Here is a 23,963-nt window from a genome sequence, read left to right on the forward strand (position 1 = left end):
AGGGAAAAAAGGGGACATGAGATAGCTTTGGCAAATAGAATTAAGGAGAATCCAAAGGGTTTTTACAAATACATTAAGGACAAAAGGGTAACTAGGGAGGGATAGGGCCCCTCAAAGATCAGCAAGGCAGCCTGTGTGTGGAGCCGCAGGAGATGGGGCAGATGCTAAATGAGTATTTTGCATCAGTATTTAGCAGAAAAGGACATGGAAATATAAAGTCTGTAGGGAAACAGATGGTGACATCTTGAAAAATGTCCATATTACAGAGGAGGAAGTGCTGGATGTCTTGAAATGCATAAAAGTGGATAAATCCCCAGGACCTGATCAGGTTTACCCTAGAACTCTGTGGGAAGCTAGTCAAATGATTACTGGGCCCCTTGCTGTGATATTTGTATCATCAATAGTCACAGGTGACGTGCCGGAAGACTGGAGGTTGGCTAACGTGGTGCCACTGTTTACGAAAGGTGGTAACGACAGGGAACTATAGACCAGTGAGCCTGATGTCAGGGGTGAACAAGTTGTTGGAGGGAATCCCAAGGGACAGGATGTATATGTATTTGGAAAGACAAGGACTGATTAGGGATAGTCATCATGGCTTTGTGTGTGAGAAATCATGTCTCACTAACTTGATTGAGTTTTTTGAAAAAGTAACAAAGAGGATTGATGAGGGCAGAGCGTTAGATGTGATCTCTATTGACTGCAGTATGCCGTTCGACAAGGTTCCCCATGGGAGACTGGTTAGCAAGGTTAGACCTCATGGAATACAGGGAGAATTAGACATTTGGATGTAGAACTGGCTCAAAGGTAGAAGACAGAGGGCGGTGGTGGAGGGTTGTTTTTCAGACTGAAGGGCTGTGACCAGCAGAGTACCACAAAGACTTTTATACATTTATATAAATTATTTGGATGTGAGCATAAGAGATAGAGTTAGTATGCTTGCAGGTAACACCAAAATTGGATGTGTAGTGGACAGCGAAGAGGGTTACCTCAGATAACAACAGGATTTTGATCAGATGGGCCAATGGGCTGACAAGCGGCAGATGGAGTATAATTCAGGTAAATGCGAGGTGCTGTATTTTGGGAAAGCAAATCTTAGTAAGACGTATACACTTAATGGTAAGGTCCTAGGGAGTGTTGCTGAACAAAGACACCTTGGAGTGCAGGTTCATAGCTCCTTGAAAGTGGAGTCGCAAGTAGATAGGATAGTGAAGAAGGCATTTGGTATGCTTTCTTTTATTAGTCAGAGTATTGAGTACAGGAGTTGGGAGGTCATGTTGCGTCTGTACAGGACATTGGTTAGGCAACTGTTGGAATATTGCATGCAATTCTGGTCTCCTTCCTATCGGAAAGATGTTGTGAAACTTGAAAGGGTTCAGAAAAGATTTACAAGGATGTTGCCAGGGTTGGAGGATTTGAGCTATAGGGAGAGGCTGAACAGGCTGGGGCTGTTTTCCCTGGAGTGTCGGAGGCTGAGGGGGTGACCTTATAGAGGTTTACAAACTTATGAGGGGCATGAATAGGGTAAATAGATAAAATCTTTTCCCTGGGGTGAGGGAGTCCAGAACTACAGGGCATAGGTTTAGGGTGAGAGGGGAAAGATATAAAAGGGACCTCAGGGGCAACGTTTTCACGCAGAGGGTGGTATATGTATGGAATGAGCTGCCAGAGGAAGTGGTAGAGGCTAGTACAATTGCAACATTTAAGAGGCATTTGGATGGGTATATAAATAGAAAGGGTTTGGAGGGATATGGGCCAGGACTGACAGGTGAGACAAAATTGGGTTGGGATAACTGGTCAACATGGACAGGTTGGACCAAAGGGTCTGTTTCCACGCTGTACATCTCTATGTCTCTATGACCAGAATGTTAACTTTGTTCTTTGTTAAAATATTCAACATAATTAAAATTTACAGTGGGCAGGTCATATCCTGTTGTCTATTCATAATCTATAAATTCATTTTTAATTGTTATGCATTTCCTTGGTTAATGATTCATTACTACAGGTCTTTCAAGAGTTTAAAACCTGAAATCCAATCAGCATGATTAATTAAAAGTAATAATTCAGCATTACTGCTTAAAACATACGTCAGCTTTTCCCAATGTGTACAGAGTCTCCAAGATCTTGTGATGAAGCAAGTACTCCATACAGGGGCCCGTCTCGCCAGATTCCCTTTCATGTTCCTCCTGAACCAAAATTTCTAGCATCTGATCCAGATGTGATGGGATGTTTGTATCTGTTACTGGAGCTTTATCATCTGTCAAAAAACACAACAGCTCATCTTTCGTGGTTCACAAATTCCAATTATTTATTTCAAGTCAAACACCTAATCAAAAGCAAACATATGCAAATAAGAAATAAAATACAAATTTTAATGAAGTTTGGTACCAACCTGTGATACAGGCTTCTTTTTACATGTTAAATATTACATTCAAAAGGGGCTCGGAGGTGAGAATAGAAGCAAGTCACTGAAATAATTGTGACTTGTTCCAGTTTTATTCGTTGCAAATTCAAGAGCCCAGGGATACCCTTCTACTTGCATGCCAGATGAAATCCAAGTTTTAACTGAATGAAACCATTGGAAACATTTATTTAGCAAATAAAAATATATTTTACAAAAAAAATTAACCAGATGTTCATATTTTTATAATCAGAACCATAGACAAATGTAGTAGAAGGCTAATCTTTGAAAGAAGTGAATAAACTACATTCAAAGAATGAGAATTATAGAACTGATTGAACTGTCATCTTTTTTTATTTGTTAAATACAGGATTATGGCAGGATGATGCTGAAAATAAGAACGTGAAAAACTTAATTATTTGATGGTAGCACAAACGGTGCACCAAAAATTCCACCAACTTTGAATCCCAAGCTTAGGCAAAATATTTAGCAAAAGCATGCACAGCTTGCCACACGTACACATCTTATAAATGAGGTTAAGAACACAATCACCTGTAAAACATGTGGGTTTATAATGAGTGGAGAAGATTGTCTAACAATCTAGAAATATCGTAATAATACGTATCTAAAAGGTTAATTGTTGAATTAAAGCAAACGACTGGTAGGATCTATTGTATGCTGCAGTTCCTAATGGCTTCTACACACAACTTCGAAGGGACATGGAAGAAACACAGGGCATGGAAAACACGACTAGTGCAAATATATACTGGGCAATTCCAAATTAGTGCTGCATTTTATTGAGTAATGCACATCATCGCAAAAACTTCAGTAACTGATTCTGAAGCAGAAAAGACATCATTACAGTGCTGCTGATGACTAGAAAAGAGTCAAGAACTAAGTTGTAACTACAGTTTTTGTAAACTCAGCTTAGGGAGAGGTTATTTGGCTCTTAAAATTTTAATATGACATTTATGCCGATGAATTTCCTTATTGCAAGCCAAACCTTGCTTATAACAATGATTGTTCTGTTAAGTCCCGTTTGATGAAGCTGTTCAATTAAAAAAAGTTCATATATCAAACAACAACAGTACTTATTTTCCCATTGGTTGAGCACCATATGTGCCATAGTTCTTGCTAAATTATAGTACTCACAAGGTATGAACTTTTAACTTTATCAAACATTTGCCACTAAGAATTTGAGAAGCATTTTTGACAAAAACAGGCAATTTTGATTTAGAAAACAAGTCAGGAACAAGCCATTACAAACTGAACCAAGGCATATTAGAAGAGAATGGTCAAAATCACTCAATTAAACAAACTGAATGAGCACTTAAATATCACATGTTCACTGTAGCCAAAATGTGACACTTTCATTCCTGATTTCTCTGTGGCAAATTTGAAAATTGGGTTGAATACTGAGGACACTTGAAAATTACTATGTGAACAGGCAGGTGAATTTAATAAATCCTTCGATAGAAACTGAGCCAAGGAAAAGTCAAACACCGGTCACAGTACTCTTTAACAATGTCAGCTATGCAAAGCAATTGGCATGGCAAAAATTGTTACTAATCATATTGCAAGTTTGAACTTGCAAAAATTATGGATAATTAAAATACTCCACCTTCTACTTCCTGCTGATATTTTGGTTAATTTTTTCCATTCACCACATTAATTTCAATTCATCAGTGTTGTTACTTTCGCCAATGAGAAAAAACTCTGCAGGAAGTCTCCAGCTGCTTACTGAACCAGCTGCTCTGACAGTCAGGAAACAATCTGTTCAGTTCAGCAGCACAGTTTAAAATTAGAGGTTAACAAAAGAGCCACTGAGAAAGATGAATTTGACTACTTGACATGTCAAAATCAGTTGCTTTGTTATAGATACTGCATACTTTTGCTCACCATCACCTGAAGCAAATTCTACTTGTAAATTATTCCTGTGAGCTGAGCACTTGCTGACTGTGAAATCAGTTATTACAATAACTACATATTCCCTTCATGGCTAGCTGGGCAGAATATAGATACTTAAATAATACTGCTGGTTAACATTTGAAAAAACAAACTGAGCAGAAAATTTCATTTTCTCCACTCACTTTTCTAGTTAAGAATTGGCTCTGTTCAAACTCTGGCCAGGATTTATTTTGTGTATTGCAGTTCATAAATACATTTTTGCTGACACAGGATAAAGCAAATGAAATAAAAAATAAGACCCCTACCTGACGTATCAATGTAATAGTGAGTAATGGCCTTCCAATGAAATACAAAGTCTTCTTGCAGTGGGAGGGAAGGAGCCAACTAAACATTCAAAATAGAAATGATACAGCAGGTTAGACTTCTTGAAATACAGAACTTCAATGAATGCTGCAAGCTAAGTATTTCACTGATGTGCAAAGTTTAACTGACAAACACATTTAAGAGTCATCTCCTACAGCTTTATAATAGAGGGAAAGTTCATTTTTGAAGAAATATGCAATTTTTTTTAAGATTCCCTGCAGTGTGGAAACAGGACCACTTTGTGAAGTGATGTGGTATTACAATACCACAGACTGGCTGTGCTATTTATGCCAAGTGACTTTTTAAACTTTTACTTCTTGTCATCTCTTTCTTGCAACTCCATCTTTCTTTCCCTTTCCAATGTGCTTTCTGTACAAAATGTCTGTACAATCTAGAAGCAGAATTAATAAGGTTCAAAAAGAATAAACATTGGTTCGCATTTTTGAAAGGGCATGAGAAAAGACAGGAGAATGGACAGAATACACCAATTATGATGAATACCCAAATGTTTGGGAGTAGGAACGCAACTGTCACTGACTTTGGTGAACTGCATATATGCATTTAGTAATACTAAGACTATTTAGAAGCCTTTTTTTTCCATTTTGAGTGACGTTTTATGTCCAAAGATCAGACTGCTAATTTTTAGAAAATAACATTTGAGATATTATGCCAATGGCACCTGCTTTCTACCTTCCTATTTATCTAAATGTTATTACAAAAGTAGGAGGAAGGAGCAGAGCTCCAAAAGCTTGCAATTACAAATAAACCTGTTGGACTATAACCTGGTGTCGTTTGATTTTTGACCCTGTCCACTCCCGTCCACCTCCAGCATTTCCACATCATAATTCTCTATCAAGCATTACGAAGTAGTTAAGATGAAGTTTTGCAAACAGTTCAACACCAGAAAAACTGAAATTATCCACATTGTTTCCACCTTTACATAGGTACCTCTGACTTAGAATCCATTCATCTCCCTGGCTGTTATGTCAGGCCTGTTTTCTTTCAGCTGGCACAAACTATGGCTGAGTGGTCTGCTTCCATGACATGAAATTTCTATGCTTGTATACAGCATCTGTAATCTCCTACTATTGTATGTAGCTGTATATACCCTCTGCACCTTCAGATCAGTCTACTCCTCATTCATCATTCACTTTCAGTCATTATGTCCTCCTTGAACACTGTACTTCAGGAATCACAAAGCAAATACAACTGGTCCTTATTTGGGATTAGAAGTCTGTACTTGCTATGCCTTTAAAGCACTACAACTTTTTTTCTGGAATGGCTGATCACTGACTCTGTTTCACAATTTTCTATTTGTCCTCTCTGTGCAACATTGTTTAAAATTGAGTAAGCAGCAGCCTTAAGCTGTTGATTGACAATCTTACCTTGGGCTTCACAAATTTAAAAAGTATATCTGAAAGTTACCACAAGATTAGATCTGTGTTAATCTGTTTACAGTATGCTTAGATTTCGTTTGGAGGCAATCAAAAATACAGAATCATTTCTAAGATATCACATGCTGAACTGAATATAACTTAATACGATTAAACATGTGTTCCTTTTTTCGACTTTGATTATATTTTTACTATCCCAGTAATTTACTGGTCAGAAACACTTAGTTCAAATAAGTTTCAAAATGGTAGCTCTTTTCATTGTTCATTCATGGGATTATGTCACCAGCTGGACCATCAATCATTGCCCATACCCAACTGTCCTCAAGAAGGTGATGGTGAGTTGCCTTCTTGAACTGCTGCTGTCCATGTGAGGTAGGTGGATCCATCATGCTGTTAGGGAAGACTATCTAAGACCTTGACTCGTAAGTGAGAAAACAGTGGTTTATTTCCAAATTAGGAAGTGTGTGGCTCAGAGGGGGACTGACAGGAAGTGGAATTCTCATGCATCTTCTGCTCTTCTTGGCGATCAAGGTTACTTGTTTGGAAGGTGCTGTTGAAGGAGCATGGGTGAGTTGCTCCATTATACAAACTCTTACATTGTGAGTTGGTGGTGAAGGAAATGAATGTTGAAAGTGATGAATAGGATGTCAATCAAATCAAGGATGAAGCCAAGATTGTGGAGGAAAAAGTGAGGATTGCAGACGATGGAGATCAGAATCAAAACGTGTAGCGCTGTAAAAACACAGTTGATCAGGCAGCATCTGAGGAGCAGGAGAGTCGCTGTTTTGAGCATAACCTCTTCATCAGGAATTTGAAAAGTTAACTTTCCTTGGATGCTGCTTCACTGGCTGTGCTTTTCCAGCGCCACACTTTTTGACACTGAAGCCAAGATTGTTCAGAGTTGTTGGATGGAGTTACACTCATTCAGAGAAGCAAAAGAGTATTCTGTCACACTCCCAACCTTTCACCTTGTTAATGATGGACAGACACTGGGGAGAAAGAAGTTATTCATCTCAAACTTCATACATTAGATCCCCTCTTTTAGCCACAGTATTGATATGACTGATCCAATTCAGTTCCTGGTGAATGGTAACCCTCACTATGTTCATAGTGATGGCAATGTAGGGCCAATGGTTAGATTCTCATGGTGAAGATGATCATTGCCTGGTAATTCTGCAGTATGAATGTTGCTTGTTACTTAGCAGCCCAAGTTTTGATACTGTCCAAATCTTCCTGCATAAGGACACAGACTGCATGAGCATTTCAAGAGCTGTAAATGGTGGAAACTGCACAATGAACATTCCCAATTTGACATCATGAAAAGAAAGGATCATTCATGAAGCAGCTGAATGCACGGATTTAACTACCTTAAAAAATTCCTGCAGTTAATCACTGGGACTGAAATGATTGAACTCTAACAATCACAACCGTCTTCCTTTGTCCTCTGTAACTCCAACTAGTGGAGGCTTTCCTCCTGGTTCTCATTAACTCCAATTTTGCTCAGGACCCTTGCTGCCATTCTCAGCTGAATACTCTTAGTTCAGCTATTTTGTTCATGTTTGAACAAGACTACAATGAGGTCAGGAGCTTAGTGGCCCTGCAGAAACCAATGTAAGAGCCACTGACAGCACTGGCAATGAACCCCTACATCATTTTGCTGACAATTAACAAGTTTGGATTTGCTTTTCAGAGTCAGGTTATACCTGAGCAAGTTCCCACATTGCTGAGTAGATGCCATGTTTATAGCTGTACAGCGTAGTTTGGCTAGGAGTACAGCTAGCTTTGGGGCGTGTTTTCAGTACTATTGCCAGAATGTTGACAGGTTCCAGAACATTTGCAGGATCCACTGCCATCAGTTATTCCTTGTTATCACGTGGAGGAACTGAATTGGTAGAAAACTGGAATCTGTGATGCTTGGGATCTCGGGAGGATGACAACATGGATCTCGCACTCAGCTCCTTTGGTCAAAGATGGATGCTTTAATGTTTTCACTGAAGTGCAAGGCTCACCCATCATTGAGAATCAGTATACAATAATAAGGTTTCCATATCCAGCAAAAGGATCTAATTTATATGTAAAACAGTTCTTAGCTTAGACCTGTTGAAACAGTGCTGCAATTTTCAGTGTGGGTAGAATGAATAGACCGATGCTGTACATTTCTGTCCACTTGTACCTTGAACCAACTGCAATAGAATCATCAAATCCAGTCCTTACTGTTGAATGGCAGAACTTAGTGGATTTGACTCATTCTGGTATATTGCATAACTGTGGGAGGAATCAAGACAGATTTCTCCCTTAAAATATTAGGGTATGCTAATATCATAGATATATTGCAAAAACCATAAATTTAGAATTAAATATAGCCACTTCCTGACACATGCATATTTAATAATGTCAATGTGCACGAGTTCAAAGGTGCAGGACAATAATTAACTTGCTATGTGAATTACGTATTGCTAACAACTGCCCCAAAATACTTTAAAATTGATCACACTGACAAACTGAATGAAGATGTTCAACATATCACAAATCACTGTTTACTTCTAATGATTTATTCAGATGATAGACCAAAAGATTTATGCTATTCAGGAATGCTAGAAAGTGGCAAGTCATAGACTAATTGTTAGTATTCAGCATTCTGTGGTGAAATATTGCATTGCATGTCTCTATATCATAAACCATAACTATAAGAAAATTAAAGTCACGTAAAAAAGGTAAAAGCTATGTATTCAATAAAGGACCCCAAATACGTATATATATATATATATTTGACTTTGCCACTTTGCCACAGTAAACATAGTACAAACACCTCAATATTTTGTCAGCAACCTGAGCAAAATCTATTTTGCTAGGTCTTATTTAAGCTGATCCTTCAAATATTATGATCTCAGTTAGAGTGGTTAATTCTGAGTTCGGAGAAAGTGAGGACTGCAGATGCTGGAGATCAGAGCTGAAAATGTGTTGCTGGAAAAGCGCAGCAGGTCAGGCAGCATCCAAGGAATGATTCCTGAAGAAGGGCTCATGCCCGAAACGTCGATTCTCCTGCTCCTTGGATGCTGACCTGCCTGACCTGCTGCGCTTTTCCAGCAACACATTTTCAGCTCTTAATTCTGAGTTAATCTGATAAACTTCATATTTAACCCTTGTGAAGTTAGGGTCATTGATAATTTGAAGGAACATTGTCAATTTGAAGAAAAATACCCATTATGTCCTTAACACGGTCTACAAACATGCTAAGATTTTGATGATGAAGCAAAGGTGAAGTTTTTGTATACAAGTCTGGAAGGTGTGAAAATTGAAGGTCCTGTTGTTCTCGTCCCTCTAGGCATCTAGGCTTCAGAAGCTGTGGAATTGGGCAAAAAAAGCCTTGGTGATTGATTAGATTAAATTACTTACAGTGTGGAAACAGGCCCTTCGGCCCATCAAGTCCACACCGACCTGCCGAAGCGCAACCCATCCAGACCCATTCCCCTACATTTACCCCTTCACCTAACACTACAGCAATTTAGCATGGCCAATTCACCTAACCTGCACATTTTTGGACTGTGGGAGGAAACCGGAGCACCCGGAGGAAACCCGCGCAGACACGGGGAGTGTGTGCAAACTCCACACAGTCTGAGGCAGGAACTGAACCCGGGTCTCTGGCGCTGTGAGGCAGCAGTGCTAATCACTGTGCCACAGTCCATCTTGTTGGCACACACATTGTGCTTATCATTGGTAGAAATAGTGACTAAGTGGGGGATGAGATGCTGATCAAGTGAGTTGCTTTGCTCTAGACGGTGTTTGAGAATCTTGATTGTTGTTTGAGCTTCATTCATCGAGGCTAATGGAGAGTATTCCTGATGTGACTTCTAGGTAATAGGAAGGTTTTAAATTGAGTAAGCTAAATTGAGCTCCTCGCTACATAGTATCTCAGCCTCAAATCAGCTAGAGTAGCTACTGTATTTATACAGCTGGCCTGTTAATGGTGACTTCCAGAATGCTGATGGTGAGGGATTCAGCAAGGTTGTTCAACATCAAGGTGATAGTCATTACCTGGGATTTGTGAGGCATAAATGTTAGTTATGGACACGTCAATCCTGGATGTGCACAGATCTTGCTGCATGTGGACACAGGTTGCTTCAGAATCTGAGGCATTATAAATGATTCTGAACACTCTGAATTTACCTGCCAAAAAAAATTCACTTCTGATATTATGGACAGAAGGTCATTGATTAAAATGTTTGGGTCTGGCACACTGAGCTGTTGGGACTCCTCAATCACGACAACCATTTTTCTTTGCGCTTGTGATTTCAAACAATGGAAAATTCCACCAAACCTCCTACACCCTGATTCTGATTAATGCCAATTTTGCTAGGACTCCTTAATGCTGCACTCGGTCAAACAACATCTTGAATCGCTTTCATGTCATCTCTTGTCCATGATTATATCACAGCTGTAATGAGGTCTGGAGTTCAGTGATTCTGTTGGGATCTAATCTGAACATTGATGAACTTGATAGTACTGTCAATACTACCTTTCATCACTTTGCTGACAACTGAAAGGAGACTGATGATTTGCGATTTTTGAGAAGATTTGTATCTCAGGTTAAGGTTCAGGTTGTAAGTTTGCTCGCTGAGCTGGTAGGTTTGTTCTCAGAAATTTTGTCATCATGCGAGGTAACATTATCAGTGAGGAGAAAGTGAGGACTGCAGATGCTGGAGATCAGAGTCAAGAGTTGGGTGCTGGAAAAGTACAGCAGGTCAGACAGCATCCGAGGAGCAGGAGAATCAATGTTTCGGGCAAGAGCCCTTTTTTTGGGCTTTTGCCAGAAATGTTGATTTTCCTCCTCCTCGGATACTGCTGACCTGTTGTGCTTTTCCAGCACCCCACTCTCGACCAACATCAGCAGTGAGCATCCAGTGAAGCACAAGTGTTCTGTCCTGTATTGTCCTAGCTGAAGTGGTGTCCTTCTTCATCTGTATGTGACAGATGAAGAAGGACACCACTTCGACTGGGATAATACATCTGCCATCTGGATTAGTGGTGTTGGAAGAGCACAGCAGTTCAGGCAGCATCCGAGGAGCAGTAAAATCAGGATGAAGGGCTTTTGCCCGAAACATCAATTTTACTGCTCCTCGGATGCTGCCTGAACCGCTGTGCTCTTCCAGCACCACTAATCCAGAATCTGGTTTCCAGCATCTGCAGTCATTGTTTTTACCTAATACATCCATCAGAGGACAGCTAAACAAAGACATGCATGGGAATTCCTAGAGGCCTGGTTTTCAAACCAGAACTCCATCAGTAAACATTGATTTGGACCCCATTTACCAACCTCTGAGAAAAAGAACCGGAAATGATATCAGCCACTGTAACAGACCAAGACACATAAATAGAAAGCAGGACAGAACACCAGTGCTTCACTATAGGTTCAGTGAAGATGTTACCTAGCATGGTGACGAAATAACGGAGAACAAACCTCCCAGCTCAGCGAGCAAACTTACAATCTGTAGACTGATGAGTTGGTAATTGGACAGACTTAAAATGTCTCACTTTTTGTAGAAGGGATATACATGGGTATGTCAATGAGAGGTTCAAGGAGATATATCTAATGCTGTTGACACAATTTCATGTCATCCACCCTTAAGCTTCTGCTGTAACCTATATATCTTTTGCTTTGTTAAGTGGTGAAGGCTGAGAGAGTGTTTTACCATTGTGCAGAATCTTTCATTTCTGACAATCTTTACGATTTGCAGGTAAATGGTCAAGAATAAGACGTTCGTAAAATGCCTTACTTTACATAATACACAATGTGCCAAAATATTATACATGCCTTTAATTTGTTTACCTTGACTTTAATTTAGTTTTAAAACATATTTCACAAATTAGCTGCAATCATTTCCAGACCACAAAACAGATGGAAATTGACCATTGCTTTACCAGGAGTCATTGAAGGTTAGTGAGCAATGTCTTGATTTTAAACTTCTCACCCAGTTTTCAAATACTCCATTTTAGCACCTTCCTTCATCAATGCAATATCCTGCAGCTTACATCCTCTGAAATACCTGTTCTCTAATCCTGGCATTTTAAGCATTCCAGAATTAAAAACTTTTGGAAGGCTGACCCCTCTGCAATTCTTCCACCCCCAAACCCCTCTGCCTTGCTACCTTCATGTAAGATGCTCTTCAGTGTCAACCATGTCTCATTTGAAAGCATTCTCACAGCTCAGTCAGAAGGTTCCAGGTTTCAAGTTCCACATGAGAGTTTAAACACAAAATTAAAGGCTTACACTCCAAGTGTAACATTACTCCAGGTGCCACCTGTGGGTTGAGGCATCAAATCAAATTTTAAACTGTTTTCTCGGGTACTTGTAAAAGATCTCATGGTTCGATTTTGAGTCTTAGAGTCCTGGCCAATATTTGTCCCTCAATCAGCATCACAAAACAAAAAAAATTAACTGGTCATTATCAAATTTCAATCTGTTTACATTACAACAGTGGTTACACTTTTAAAATAATTATAGAATCACAGAATCCTTACAATGCCGAAGCAGGCCATTTGACCCATCATGTCTACTCAGACTCTCTGACAAGCACTCCGCATTCCATTCAGACTCACCCTCCTGTGCTATCCCTGTAACCCTGCATTTCCCACAGCTAATCCACCTAGCCTGCATATCCCTGAACACAATGGGCAATCCACCCTAACCTGCACATCTTTAAACTGTGGGATGAAACCAGAGCACCCAAAGGAAACGTGGTAGTGAAGGACATTACAGCTGAACCTCGATTATCTGACATTCAATTATCAGAATTTTGGATTATCCGAACAAGATCGCAAGGTCCCGATGCTTGGCTAAACTGTGTTATCCGACATTCAATTATCTGAACAAAATACTCCCTGAGCTCATGTTGTTTGGATAATCGAGGTTCCTCTGTATATTAATCCAAATCGTTCCTTTTTTAAGGGTCTAACTCTTTAACTAAAGTTTTTTGGTCGTCTACCGTAATATCCCCTTTGTGGCTCACTGTCATATTTTAGCAATGTTCTTATGAAACACTCTGAAATGTTTATTATTCAGAAGGTGCTAACAACTATAACAGTTGTTGCTGTTGTATCAATATTAAATTTTGGATCCTCCTTCATTTGCACGCTAGTTATAAAGTATTAAAAAACACGTCCATATTCAAGGTTATTTAAAAAGTGCACAACTGAATATCATTTAGAATAAAATAATGTAATCAATAAGCAAGTTTCACACAAAAATTGTACCATTAGTATTTTAACTTGCACAATCTCCAAGCTATTTCTTAACACCACTGAAACTCTCTCACTTCTACGCAATTTGATGCAATGATTCAATTCTGCTGCGGTGTATTATTCTGAAGTGTTAACAATCCAACAGAAAGGATCCTGTCCCAATCATTTACATCTTAAAAAGGATTCCTGACTTTTGGCAGTGCCAGTCAGAACACAGCACTTTGTACCTTGCACCCTAATTGTCAACTGATGAAACTAATCCCACAGACAGGGTGAATGGATATCCCTCTATTAACCTAGATAAAGAACTGGAGCTTAAAGGACCCAAATTTCTACTCACAACAATTTTATCCCACTGCTATACTTCTTAAAATTAACCACAAGATTCAAATGCCTGCTAAACCCACTAGCTGATGATAAATCCAAAGCTTAATGCCCCAAAGAAGAAATAAGCAGTGTCATTACTACTGATGCGCACTTAACCCAAAACAGTAGACACTGACATCTTGTAATGGTTAACAGAACATTGTTACTGCATGGGTGATCTTCAGCTGGTCCCCTTCAGCAACATTTCATGATGAATGATACACAATTAAAGGTTCATCCAACTGAACATTCGTTAACTGCATGAATAGTCTATCATAATTAACAATCGTTAAAATTTATTGAAATGTTTAGCTATTGCATCGTACCTTCTGTACTGTATTTGCACAACCTTACAGTTATCTATTCCCAAACAAATTCAGAGGGCTGAAGTTTAATTTTTTTCTCTAAATATGTTACAACAAGTTAGTTATCTAAAAGATTAAGTGCACTCCCTAGTCATTGCACAGGTTTCAATGAATAAAAACAGGGTGACAAACATGAAATTTAGGCAGAAATAATATGACGCATATCTGAGGTGCAGCCTCGACCCTTACTAGAATATATTTCCTAAATTAGAGAAGTGAGTTTGCAACACCGTCAGCACTATTTGGTTAGATTAACACAGCTATCAAAATACAAGGTTTAAATTTGCAGTAGCACATTTCGAGGTAATTTAGAATACAACTTGGTGCTGCCAACCTCTTTCTCTTCAATTTTGCATGATCTAACTCAATTTTCTTTCTTCAACTAATCCTAATTATTCAAAAGCTTGTGCTGTGAAATCAACAGCAAGCCCTCTCAAATCAGTCATTGGTAATAGTACAGAAAGGTAAAGTGTAACGAGGGATCTGTTGAAGCTTGTTAATAAAACTAAGTTGCAATACAGGTTATGTTAGGTAGGTAAAACACATCAGGTTTTAGTAATGGATTCTCATTAACATTGACTGTACAATATCGTTAGAGTGCCTTTCATTACTTGGCCTAAAATACCCCAAACAAATTCAAAGTTCAATCACTCAAGGTTTATGATTCTCTGTAAATCACAATTTGTTTTCCAACAGGACCAAAACACAAACATCAAAATTAAATCCTGTTTGCTAAATAATCCTCACTGAAAATGGATAGAAGTAATATTTTCACTGTTTGTTAGTCTGTAATCATAAACTAATAGATTAGTCCTACACTGAAAGGGTATGGTCCAAATTAGAATTGATTAGTGTTTTGGTGAAGATATAGATCTAGACTCTGAAATATTTTTAAAGGATTCATTAACATTGGGAGAGATGTTGAATTGACTTTTGTTTAAGGGTACTGTTGATTGTTTTATCCAGGGTCTTTTTAAAAAAATATTAAGGATTGCCTCCACTACCACTGTAGAATTTGTCACAGCTGTCAAAATGTGAGCAGAGTTTTCAGAGGAAGTTGTTGGATGACAATTAGCCAGAAGCTGCCTCAGTGAGATGAAAGCAGTTGGTAATTACGGACTATTATCGGGCTGGGAGAAAACCTGAAGGCAACCTTGAGAAGTATCAAGTTGAGCCAGCAGAAGCATATACTTTACCCTGTTGTTATTTCCACTGTCAATAGTTAAAAGGTCATCACCCTTTATAGATTAATCAGTTTTTGCAAGGAATAATCATAAAGATAAGTATAATGTACTTGAGCTAAGGTGATACTAGTCTCTGTTAAAATAAAACAGAAACGAGAGCCTTGCTTCCTCAATATCTGAGCAATTATTTCCCCCAATACAATTTTATGTACAGCTGATTTGAAATCATTTCATTTAAAGTTTATCTCCTGAATAAAGACATTATTCATGGCAATGGAAATCTACACAAGATGATTTGTTGGCAACTAAAGCTCTGAATGATATTTGCGTATGAATAATCTTGCAGTTCACACTCTTTTAAAAAAAAATACAATTTCCAAACTCCAATTTGGTACAGCGCTGAAAATGTGTTACTGGAAAAGCGCAGCAGGTCAGGCAGCATCCAAGGAGCAGGAGAATCGACGTTTCGGGCATGAGCCCTTCTTCAGGAATGAGGAAAGTGAGTCAAGCAGGCTAAAATAAAAGATAGGGAGGAGGGACTTGGGGGAGGGGCGTTGGAAATGCGATAGGTGGAAGGAGGTTAAGGTGAGGGTGATAGACCGGAGTAGGGGTGGGGGCGGAGAGGTCAGGAAGAAGATTGCAGGTTAGGAAGGTGGTGCTGAGTTCGAGGGTTGGGGCTGAGACAAGGTGGGGGAGGGGAAATGAGGAAACTGGAGAAATCTGAGTTCATCCCTTGTGGTTGGAGGGTTCCTTGGCGGAAGATGAGGCGCTCTTCCTCCAGCCGTCGTGTTGCTATGTTCTGGCGATGGAGGAGTCCAAGGACCTGCATGTCCTTGGTGGAGTGGGAGGGGAAGTTGAAGTGTTGAGCCACGGGGTGGTTGGGTCGGTTGGTATGGGTGTCCCAGAGGTGTTCTCTGAAACGTTCCACAAGTAGGCGGCCTGTCTCCCCAATATAGATGAGGCCGCATCGGGTGCAGCGGCATTCTTATGAAAGTAATATTTTGAAATCAAGATGCAGCATGAGCAAAATTATTGTATTCAGTATAAAATGAATTTCCCAGTTTTATTCAAAGGACTGGAGCAACTTTCCACACAGCTTAACCTCCATGCCCTAGGAACATTGGACCTCGAAGCAGAAGTAGACCATTCACTTTTGCAAGTCTGATCTGTCATTCAATAGGTTCACAGCTGATCTGGTTATGGTCTCAACTCCACTTTCCTGTCTGCACCACATATTCTTTCATAATTAATTTAAAGAAAATCTGTTGAATTTTTTAAATTAATGTATCTATCGAGTGCACTCGTTGTTCATCCCCTTTGAAAACTTGGTGGAATACCACTGAGGGAAACATTACCAAGCACCAAACCTCTATCATGTGTTAGCTTGCCAGCAAACATTTGAAATGAGATTGCTTGAAGTTTATTTTAAAGCAAAAAGAACAAAAAACAATTGCTTTCAATATCAGTACATGTAGTATGGGATTGAGCCAGACTGACCAAGTTCCAACTTTGTTCACTGTGGTGAATTAGCTGATCTCAGATGAAATGGCACTAAAATTATCATAAGTGGTCGGAGTTTCTATGGGAAAGGTGACAGAAGCAAACCCCAGTGTTCATGGTGAGTGAGGACAAAAATCAGGTTCAGCTGCAACAATCCGTACAGTCAAGGTCCATCACAAATTATCACCTTCAATTAATGATCAAAGGAAAGTGCATCAATATAAATAATGTCATAAATTATGATAAGGGCACTCCAACTTGACACTACAATATCATTCCAGCTGCTTATTGTTACTTTTAATCAGGAACCAAGTTACAAGTTTTCAACTTATGGAAGCAGTTCAAAATCTACAATAAACTGCACAAGAACCCGACTAAAGGTTAGAAAAATAGTGCCCAAACACAGAAGGCAAACAGTTGAGCAATCAGAAAATTACTATCTAATGCAATACTTGAGATATATACAGTTCTGATATTTTTATGACAATCCACGTCTCCCATGCAATTCTTAATTACACAACAACCTGGCAGCACAGAAGAACATAGGAGCAGGAATGGACCTTCAGCACACCGACCTCCTCTGTCATTCCATCTTGTGGGTCATCATCTACCTCAATATTATATATCTGCACTATCCCCACGATTAGAGGATTTGAGCTACAGGGAATGCCGTTTTCCCTAGAGTGTTGGAGGCTGAGGGGTGACCTTATAGTGGTTTATAAAATCATAAGGGACATGGATAGGATAAATAGACAAAATCTTTTCCTTGGGGTAGGGGAGTCCAGAACTAGAGGGCATAGGTTTAGGGTGAGAGGGGAAAGAAATAAAAGAGACCTAAGGGGCAACTTTTTCAAACAGAGGGTGGTACATGTATGGAATGAGCTGCCAGAGGAAGTGGTGGAGGCTGGTACGATTGCAACATTTAAAAGGCATCTGGATGGGTATATGAATAGTAAGAGTTTGGAGGGATATGTGCCAGGTGCTGGTAGGGTTGGGATAGCTGATCGGCATAGACGTGTTGGACCGAAGAGTCTGTTTCCGTGCTGTACATCTTTATGACTCTATCTCTTGATGTCATGAGTAATTGTAGAGCTATCAATCTCTGTCTTGAATTTACTTAATGACTGAAGTTCCACAGTCCTCTGGGGCAAAGCATTCCAATGACTCAACACCCTCTAAGTGAAGAAATTCCCCCTCAGGTCTTTTATTTCAGGAATGTCTCTCCTGGTTCTTGGACACACAGGCAGCAGAAACGTGTTTCCCACAGCTGTCTATCCTTTTAAGAATTTTCTCAGTTACTATAATCTCTTATCGTTCTAAACTCCAGAAAATACAGGCCCAGTCTCCTCAATCTCTCCTCACAGAACAGTCTCATCATCTCTGCCGCATTCCCTCAATGGTAACTGAATCCTTGCTGTAGGCAAGGGGACCTGAACTGCATTCATTGCTCCAGCTACAGTTACACCACTGTTCCATATAATTGGAGGGAAACTTCTTTGCTCTTGTACCCAAATATTCTTGTAACAAAGGCTAACATACCAATTTCTTTGCAAAATGTTACGGTATGCCTGCTTTTAGTGACTTATGAGGAAGGACACCCAGGTCACTTTGGACAGCAACATTTTCCAATCCAAAAAAAAGTAAAGCAAGCATCTCTCAGTACTATTAAACAATATATCAGACAGGAATCTTGCATGAACACTCCAGCACAGTATTATCAGGAATTTATTGTTCCAGTTGTTCTGCTCGTTCCAAAACTTTGCCATAACATTACCTACTTTACTGAGACTCAGAACTAAAATATGCAAAATATATGCTGCTGAATTTACACTACAGTTACCCAAGAATTTTGCCAGAAAATGTTTGGGCTTGTGAAATTTTAACAGTGTGATTAGTCTCAATTACTGCCAAACAACTACTATTGGCACAAATTTCACTTTTACAAACATAAGAATTAGAAGCAGGAGAAAATATGGCTTGCTTCATCATTCAGTATAATCATAATTGATCCTCTGTTACAAATTTACTTTCCTGCCTGTTCCCTATTTTCCTTGATTTCCCTCAGAGATCGAAATCTGTGAATCTCAGTGCTGAATATATTTAATGAAGGGGCACCTACTAACTTTCGGGGAGAGAATGTCAAACATTCACAATCCTTTCGAGTGATGGTATTTGTCCTCATTTCGGTCCTAAGCGATTGACCCCTTCTCCTGAAGCTATGTCCCATATTCTGAACTACCTCCATGTTCAGAACTACCCAGCCAAGGGAAACATGCCTCCATCTGTTCAATAAGTGTTTCATAACTTTATCAGGCTTCTTTGCAGTTAAGATTAGGAGACTAATTAATCTACTAGGGATGCAAATCAAACTATCCTGCAGATACTTCTTCAATTCCTATTAATTTAAACACATATCTGTACATGTAAAAGAAGAATTTGGAAATCCTCTGCCACACTCTTGATAATTCATTTTATTTTACTAAAGAAATATCTTTAACTACAAAGAGAGCTCTCCAGAAGTAATTTAGTGATCAATTCAAACCTCCTGTCAACTGTCAGAAATAAACTACTAACTGGGGACAAAGGAGGAAGAAATTACTGAAAGCAATTTGATTCATTACGCTGAAAAAAAAGACAATAAAAAAATCAAAATCTTCACTGAGAGGTAACAAGAATTTAAAAGAACACTAAGTACTCACAATGCAAGTCAACAGACAAGCTTTCTCCCAAACCTCAAAGTGACATTTCAATCTGACAGCCACTGGAGGGAGGTGGGAGAAAGAGAGGGGCAACAAACAGCTCATAATGCATCCTGCTTAAAAGAACAGAATGGTCCCAATTGCTTATGCTTTTTCAACAGTTATATTAATGTATATGCAATACAATTAAATGGTAAATGTAAAAAAAGATTTTCAAACTTAACTCATCTTGGGCAGAAGACCCCAGGACATTTATTAGGTCATGATGTTCCTCTGTTAACATGGATGTTATCTCCATTATTCCTTCACAATGAAAAGTAGGAGTTATCCCCGGTTACTCCTATTTACCCTCTGGAAGTTGGTTAGCTCAGTTGGCTGGATGGTTGCTCTGAGATAAAGTGTGACACCAGAGGGAGTTCAGTTCCCGTACCTGCTGACGTTACTGCCTTGTCAACCTCACCCCTTGCCTGAGTCATTGCGACCCCAAGATTAAACCACCATCAGTCGTCTCTCTCTAAAAGGCAGCGCTATGGTATTCTGGGACTCTGGTGTCTTACTGCTACTACTATTAGTATTTATTCCTGAATCAACACTGCAAATAAATTATCAGATCATTGCCATTATGCTGTTTGCAAAAAACAAATGCAATGCTTCTACATTGCAGTTGTGACTACACTTCAAAAGTACTTTATTGGTTTTGAGACAACCAGCAATTGTGAAAAACACTACATAATTGCTAATTATTATTTTATTAAGAAAATATTTTATGCAACAGCCATCACTGCCTGTTGCAGTTTAGGACTGCAAATCAAGAGAGTATGTTAGTATCAGCGAAGTGCTCACACACTGAAAAATTTATAAACCAGCGACTGAGTGCAACAGTGTTGGTCAAATCATATGGGGGAGGGTTGAGTGAGATGTGCTCTTGCAAATACTCAATTGCTTTCTAAAATAGTGTTTGAAGGTCTGGACAGGTGGGTTGTTCGGAGATTTGGGCACTCTCTCTGATGCTTTGATTTCAGCTTTGCATATTCCCCATGCAAAGGCCCTTTATGTTTTTGGTTACTTGCTGAACTAGCCTTCTCCATTTTGGTTAGTCACAAGCTAGGGACTCCCATGAGTTCCTGAAGAAGGGCTCATGCCCGAAACGTCGATTCTCTTGCTCCTTGGATGCTGCCTGACCTGCTGCGCTTTTCCAGCAACATATTTTCAACTCCCATGAGTTGGCAAGTTATGTTTGACTTCTTCAGGGTTGTTTAGAGGACATCTCTAATGTATTTTCACTGTGCTGCTTGGAATCTTATGCTGTGCCTGAGATTCAATTGGAGCAGTTGCTTTGGGAGTCAGGTGTACAAACTATTTGTCCCTCTCAGCAGAGTTGGTTTTAAGTGATTAGTACTTTGACACTTGACAAAGAGACATAGAATCCTGTTGGACAGCCTTTATTGCCTCTAGATTGAAAGACATTATGAAGACATCATTGGTGGTATTTCTCCATTGCTTTGAAGTGCCTGCTATAAATTGTGCAAGGCTCTGAAGCATATAGAAAGGTGGGGATCACTTTCTGGTGCCTGGTAAACCCTGGTAGTCTTGGGTTAAAGATCCTGGCCATCAAATATGTTTTTTTCTCCACTGGCTAAAGGCTGAGCTGGCACATTGCAGGTGGTGATAATTATTTTTGTATGTGTCTGGCCTCAACAACACAAGGCTCCCAAGATAGAGACAATGGCCCATATATCCAGGACCCCTCTGATCTGAGGAAGTGATGTGCTGTGGGAAATGACTCAAAGAGAATTTTTACTTTCCAGTTGTTTGTAAAAGATCTTTTCTTGCCATTTGCTTTGGTGAAGGGGTCAGAAACAACATGAAAGTCTGTTTCTTAATGAGTGTGCACAATAACACCTGCATATTTAAGATGTCTGACTGAGGTTGGAGTGCTTTTGGATTTGGATTGAAGGCAATGCAGACTGAACCATTTCCCATCTGTTCTGTCGAGTACCTTCATGCCTGCAGGTAATTTACTGGAGGTGAAATACTACAGAGAGGAAAGTGGAAATAATGTAACCAGCAAGTTCAGAAAAGTACAGAAGTCAGATGACAAATGGGTACAAATCTGATGATTGTCTAGACTCTGACCCAGACTCCTCACTTTGACCTCGAATGACATATGTTTCTGACACCTATGATTTTAAAGCTGAAGCACCTGTAAAATGTTATTACCAATAATGGTGCAGGTAGCTCAGCAAACGTTTGTTACAGCATATGATTACATATGAAAGTACATATAAATTATGTAGCTAGTTATTATCTCCCTCCATTACCTTACCTGTTCCCAGTCTCAGAAACCTCCAGAACACTCCTTTTTCTCCAAATTCTCAGCTTCCCCAATTCCAAACTCCTCTGCTCTTGACATCCCCTATCCCAGTCACCATCTTGACCCCACATATAAAATCCCCATCCACAAAACATCTATCCTTCTCTTAAACCCAGTTATTTCACTAAACTTTTGGTCAACTCTCCTAATGCCAACTTCCTTAAAGTGGTCTTCATTGTGTTTGCCCAATATGCCTCTGTGAAGCAGTCTAGGTTGTTTTTTTTTCCCCTCAAGTTAAAGTCTCCATATAAAGAATAGTGAAACAGACCAAAATAAAAACCTGACATCGCTACAGTTCAAATAATCCATTAAATTATAATTTTAATATCATATATTTTCATGAAGCAAGGCTGTAACTGATACTAAGCATAAACAGTTGAATGAAATAATTTTCCACACTCCAAGTGCCTACAGACCAAAATTATTTGCCAATACTATTTGTTATAACATAGATGTCTTAGAGCAATTTACATGCCATTGTGTGTGTTCGTGGGGGAGGGGGGAGAAGAAACGAGGGAGAGAGAGAGAGAAAATGGGACTGAACAATATATAAAAGAAAATATCAAAAGGTGGAACCTAGACCAAAACATGCATAAAATACTTGGCAATGGACTTCACTGAAGAAGGGCTTATGCCCAAATCGTTGATTCTCCTGCTCCTTTGATGCTGCCTGACCTGCTGCGCTTTTCCAGCAACACATTTTTCAGCTCTGATCTCCAGCATCTGCAGTCCTCACTTTCTCCGAATGGACTTCACTTTCAAACCATATGACACAATAACATTTTGTGAAGAGGAATGAATTATTGCACAATAGCACATTACAAGTTGTGTATAAACGTGTGCTTTCCAAAAGACACTCAGAATATCTCCATTAATTATTTTGCCTTTAGACCGTTGTTGAATATATGCCTTAATTCCTAAACACGACAGGCTGCATTCAAATCAAACTCACACTTATGAGCGATTACTCGTTTGTACATCTACTACCTGTGCACAAAGGAGGTAGAAAACAAAGTAACTGATAAATAATCCTGATTCTGTGATGATGATGATTATTCTGCAGTATGTTTTTTGGCAGATAGATTTTCTTGTATTGACTCGAGACCCTTGCCGTTTCACGACTGTAGGATTCTGCCATAACCCAAACAAAAGCAGCTCCTACACACAATGGGAGGGAGATAGGGCAGTGCAGAAACAAACAAACAGCTGCTTCCCGGAGAGTGAAACAACACTGGAGCAGCCGCTGTCCTGTCTCCCTCGGCACTGCCCCAGAATAACTGGAAATATCACACAAAGTGGATGAGCAACCAAAATCCTGGGTGGCTGTCAGAGACAGGGAGGATTACTTCAAACAAATATCAATAACATCAAAACCTGACCACTCCGGAGAAGTTTCCCCAAATGGACAGGAATAAAGAAACTGAAGCCCAAATCCATTCAGATTGATAGAATAAATTGACTGTTAACCCCCCCCCCTCCAACCTCAGGTGGGGGGGGGGGGGGGCTCACTTATTTGCTCCAACTAGGTAGGCCTCCGTGGGACCCCGATGTAAAGTGAAAGGAAGCGGCCCGGGGCTGGCTGTGGATTCGCAGCTGCCTGCTGGTTCCAAAGGGGCAGTACTCACCGCCTCCACCGCCTGCTGCAGGATGTTGGTGAATTTGGTGAACATCTTGGCCTTGGACTCGCGGATCTCCCGGCGGATCTTCTCCTTGGATTCCTCAATCTTCTTCCTGGTTCGATCCAGCCTGGCTGTTCATGCGCCTCGCACACAAAATAACAGAACGGAGGGGATGGGGGGGGAAGAAAACGACCCAGAAACGAACAAATCGAAGGTAGAGGGCGCGGGCAGACCCCGGTGATCAGACAGGCCCACAGTAAACATTCAACACCTCAAACAACACAAACACACAACCGACACCGTGGCACCACAAACACTGACTGTTGGGCCAACTGGCTACGCGGTCCTCCCAACGCCAGGGGGCGACGCCCTGCCGGCATCACCTCATAGTGCGGTCATCCTGGCGTCAGAAGGCGCCCAAGAGCACAGTATTATTCGCTGACTGACAATGTGGTCCTCCCAACAGCAGGCGGCGGTGAAGAAGCATTTCCACCCCTCCCCCGGCCCGCAAACGCTGACAATATGGTCCTCCCAACACCAGGGAGCGATAAGGA

The 23,963-nt window shown here is 40.0% G+C and overlaps 1 protein-coding gene across 1 annotated transcript in view; it reads right to left on the reverse strand.

Annotated features, from left to right (window-relative positions):
- The window catches only part of fhip2a (FHF complex subunit HOOK interacting protein 2), a 54,945-nt gene extending 31,195 nt beyond the window's left edge, over positions 1 to 23,750 (reverse strand). The window contains exons 1-3 of the mRNA XM_072557361.1: positions 23,416 to 23,750; positions 4,612 to 4,690; positions 2,085 to 2,254 (exon numbers count right to left, since the gene is read on the reverse strand). Coding sequence (XP_072413462.1) covers positions 2,085 to 2,254; positions 4,612 to 4,690; positions 23,416 to 23,460 — 294 coding nt within the window. The 5' untranslated portion in view covers positions 23,461 to 23,750. The remainder of the gene's footprint in view (positions 1 to 2,084; positions 2,255 to 4,611; positions 4,691 to 23,415) is intronic.
- Between the last annotated feature and the right edge of the window lie 213 nt (positions 23,751 to 23,963).

The sequence above is a fragment of the Chiloscyllium punctatum genome, chromosome 38 (assembly GCF_047496795.1).
Source record: "Chiloscyllium punctatum isolate Juve2018m chromosome 38, sChiPun1.3, whole genome shotgun sequence".
Taxonomy (NCBI): Eukaryota; Metazoa; Chordata; class Chondrichthyes; order Orectolobiformes; family Hemiscylliidae; genus Chiloscyllium; species Chiloscyllium punctatum.